Source organism: Uloborus diversus, chromosome 6, assembly GCF_026930045.1.
Source record: "Uloborus diversus isolate 005 chromosome 6, Udiv.v.3.1, whole genome shotgun sequence".
NCBI lineage: Eukaryota > Metazoa > Arthropoda > Arachnida > Araneae > Uloboridae > Uloborus > Uloborus diversus.
In genome coordinates, this window is record NC_072736.1 from 170,490,412 (window position 1) to 170,494,608 (window position 4,197).

At 34.2% G+C, this 4,197-nt stretch overlaps 1 protein-coding gene across 1 annotated transcript; it reads right to left on the reverse strand.

Annotated features, from left to right (window-relative positions):
• Positions 1-2,245: 2,245 nt before the first annotated feature.
• LOC129224548 (CXXC motif containing zinc binding protein-like) lies at positions 2,246-3,416 on the reverse strand. Its single transcript, XM_054859023.1, has one exon. The coding sequence runs from the start codon at positions 3,353-3,355 to the stop codon at positions 2,873-2,875; it is 483 nt and encodes a 160-aa protein (XP_054714998.1). The 5' UTR covers positions 3,356-3,416; the 3' UTR covers positions 2,246-2,872.
• Between the last annotated feature and the right edge of the window lie 781 nt (positions 3,417-4,197).

The window sequence follows — 4,197 nt, forward strand, 5'->3', positions numbered from 1 at the left end:
GTGAATTAATTAATATCTATATGTTGTTGCAAATACTACTTAGCCCACAACAAGACACTAAATATTTAAATATCAACGAAAGGCACATTTTCTATAGATATATTAATAAGAATGCCTTACCTCATTTTTCTCAAGGCATGTCGGGCTGTATCCAAAACATCTGCACAGTGCTTTCTACACTCGCTAAAAAGATTCTCCTCTGTCCCTTCTCCTTTCCAAACATTTCCCCGGAACCCAGGCAAGTTCCTCGCCAATTCGCCTCCTCCACAGTAAAACAAAACCCCGCCAAAAGCGCCAACACACGCACATTTTTACTGCTCGCGAGGCCAAAAATAACTAACATGTAATGTCAGCATTACACCGAGTACTCGGTAAATCGGCCAAATTTTGATCGGATACTCGGCGAATACCGAGTAGTTGCAAAAAATTTAATTTTGTCCAAGACAGATATTAAAATTTATAAAAAAGCTCAAGCATGTATAATGTTCATAATGTTCTGCAATCATTTACAATTCAAATTTAAATTTTGAGAATAGTTTGTAATGCTTCAATGGAATAAATCTTTATTTTAATGTCCCCAAAGTTAATAAAACTTATTAAAAATTGTGAATGGATTTTTGCTACATACAAAAATTAGTTATAAGAAATATAAAAATACCTTTGCTTAAAAAATAAAAGGAAATAAAACAACGTAAAAAGCACAGTGCAGACACGTGTTTTGGCATTACAAGGAATTCCTTTTTCAATGCACAAAATGTGAGTTCGTGGATTTAAAGACATCCGACAAAAGTCGGTTTTTTTTTGTCGAACGCCCTTATTCTTTAGCTCACCTTTTATGCACTGAAAAAGACGTTCTTTGTAACGCAGAAACACGTGTCTGTAGCAGGGTTGTAGTTTTGGCCGGACAAAACTTATTTTGGCCGTGCCACTAGCAAAAACCGGCCAAAACTGGATATAACCGCCATAGAGCTGGCCAAAACTGTATTGTATAAAATCACACTAATATGTATAATGTTGCACATTAAATAATGTGTAGTTACATTTCAGCAGGAATTTAGTTTTAAAAACTATTATATGGACAAGGAGGTCTATACTACTATTCCAATAAGTTCAAAATTCATCACATGTGTGTCGATGGTTCTTCTTAAAACATAATTGGTACTTGGTAACTTGGCCGAGTACTCGGTAACTCGGTACTTGGCCGAGTAATGAAAGGCCGAGTACTCGGTACTCGGCTACTCAGCCAAAGTGCTACTCGGTACGTCTCTATTCCGCAGTGCTATCCAGCTAAAACGATAAAATATAACTGAGATTGAAGGACGAGTAACGTTATTTTAATTAAAAAAGGAAGCACATTTATGATTAATAAAAAATTTCTAGCTTAAGTACATGCAGGATGCAGCAGCTCCCCCGCCCCGAAACTCAACACACTACACATTAATTAATTTTGTGTGCATGATTTAACACACTTAAACTAGGCTAACAGTGTTTGCTTCACTAACTTCAAAAGTTCATCTTTTTATAAGTCAACTTGTAGTAGAAATTTAGTTATAACATTTTTACTCCTAATTGAATTTCAAATAGAATTTTACTACCATAACTTAAAATAATAATGTAAGAGATGTAAACCAGACAAAAACTCTAAAAAAATATACAGAAAAATGAATGAATAAATTTAAAGGAAGAAATAAATTTGTATTAGAAAAAAAATTAACTGTGTCAAATCAATTTCTTTTTGCTCGCGCCGGGGGGGGGGGGGGGGGGGTCCGCGAAATTCGTAATTTTTGCGGAGGGGGTCCGTGGAAGTCTGAAGTTTGGGAACCTCTGTTCTAATTAATTGAGAAAATTGGAGCAACTTCATCTTGTGCGAAAAAAATAAGGTGTGGGAAATCTTTCATACCTTCAAGAAGCAAATTTTAGCTTAAACAATTGATTGCAAAAAAAAAAAATTAAATTTTAAAAAATACACTCTGAGGTGTACATCCTTGGGAGTTCAAAGTAATTTTGTACCAAATTTCACGGCTGTAGATACTACGGGATCTATTGGATGTGGGAGTCGAGACACCCTTTCTCAACTACCTTGACAATTTTCTTTTTTAATAAATAAAGATACTGTTCAAACAAATCAAACTGATATATACAAGTAAATAAAAACTGATCAAAAATATTTTGTGTTAAAATATGATTAAATTAAATTGAAAAAAAAAATTAAAGAACAATTTACTTCTTAACAATTTTTGCTTTATTATTACTTTTTAAATTTTAATCACACAAGAAAAGCATTAACATGAGTGACCCCATCTTTTGTGTAAGAAAGACAAGTCCAATGACTTACAAACATTCAATGCAAATATAAGAATTTATTAGACAAAAAAAATCTGGCACCCGAACCAATTTTGTGTAAGAACAAAACAATAATTTCTCCAAAAGAAAACTCCATTTACTTGAAAAAAAAAAATCAATTGACAACTTTTAAAAATTAAATCAATAATAATCATTCTTGATAATATTTAAAAAAGTCTTTACAAAGGAATGTCGTCAGATATGAAAATTTCTTGAGCGTTTATTCATTGTCACCACAGTAGTAAAATTATCAGTTAGAAGCTTTAACTTCGTGCTGTACACATTTAAATTAGCGATTCATACAATTTTTAATTAAAGTTTTGGCAACATTCGTTAGCAGATCAAAATTACCAGCAGCTACATCACTTCATTTGAAACTTAAAACAGAAAATTTAACTGAACATGTAAAAAAAAAAATAGCTTTGTTTTCCATAAGTGAACTCCACTAATCACATTGACGTTTATAGTACAAGCAAATGACTTAGGGTATCAAAATTCGTACAAACCTTTCATTCCTAGAACATGACAATTATATTTTGACAAATTTATGCTCCAAATCACAAACAGACACGGAGAGCTTTGCCTTTTCATCATAATCAACCCACTCTTTGTCTTCCAAATTAATGTCATCAAACACAGTTCCAGATGATTCACCTACTGCACGCCAACCACCACGGGGGGAAAAATCCACAGGCTCAAGTCCTCGACAGTCCATTACAACAACAGTTTTGAACGTTTCGTTGTCATCAGCGGTATATTTCTTTGCGAAATCGGGAAGAATCTCAACAGAGTTTTCTCTGGAGCACAATTTGCATTTGCTAACAAAGTTAGCTTCTCCTCGTCCGCCTTTCAACGGACATGTTTCAGCCAGAGTAATGTACTGCCATTTTTCGGATTGTTCTCCGCAATTCATGCATTTCCATTTGAGATACCATCGAAAATCAGAATCGTACGCTTCTAAATCTGTAATATTTTCAAGCGTAGCCTTAATTTGCAAGCCAAGCTTACCCATTGCTTAAAAATAGTTGGAAAATCTAGAAAATTCACGATTTGTTTACCAAAACAATACTGATGTTGCCACCTTAGAACAAAATCTCCACTCAAAAATGTTTTTCCTCCGTGAAAAGATGACCAAGCATCCCCATTTTTAAGTTTGCTTCTTCGTTTCAACGCAACTTCAGAGCTCGAATACACGCTACCTTGCGGTGATTAACAATGCTACCGAAAAAGGTAAAACATTATTCCACGTGTTTTCTTTGGGGTAAATTACAGGCTTGGCTTCTGAGAGTTTATGGTGTAATATAATTTTAGAAGAATAGAAAAGAAAGTTTCCCATAAAGACGATGAAAAATTACTGTCATTCACTAAGCGTCAAAGCCAGTGGTTGGAAAAACTATATTTTTTTTGTAGCGAACTACAACTACAACTACTTTAGCACAAATGTAGTTAACTACAACTACAACTACTTTTTTCAAAATGTAGCAACTACAAACTACTTTTGGGCACGATTGGTTGCACGTTGGTTGAGGTTGTGTTTTTTCTCGAGTTTGTGAGTTAGGGTTTGTTAAAGGGGTTTTTCTTCTTTTTCCAATTACGTTTCTCCTAGCTATGCATGTAGCTCGTGCATGGTTTTTGTTTTTTTTTTTGTACTAAGAGGAACTTGTTCATATAGGGCCAAAAAGAAAGGCTAGCCCTAATAAGGAGGTGGTTGTTAATGGTAAAGAGAAAATTACCAAGCGAAATGAATTTATATATGAAGCTAGTATGCTAGGAAAGAAAAAATTAGGGCTCTCCTCTGATATGCCCCCCTCTTGGCGAGATTTTAATTTTTCGCTCGATACGAAAATCGCCAAT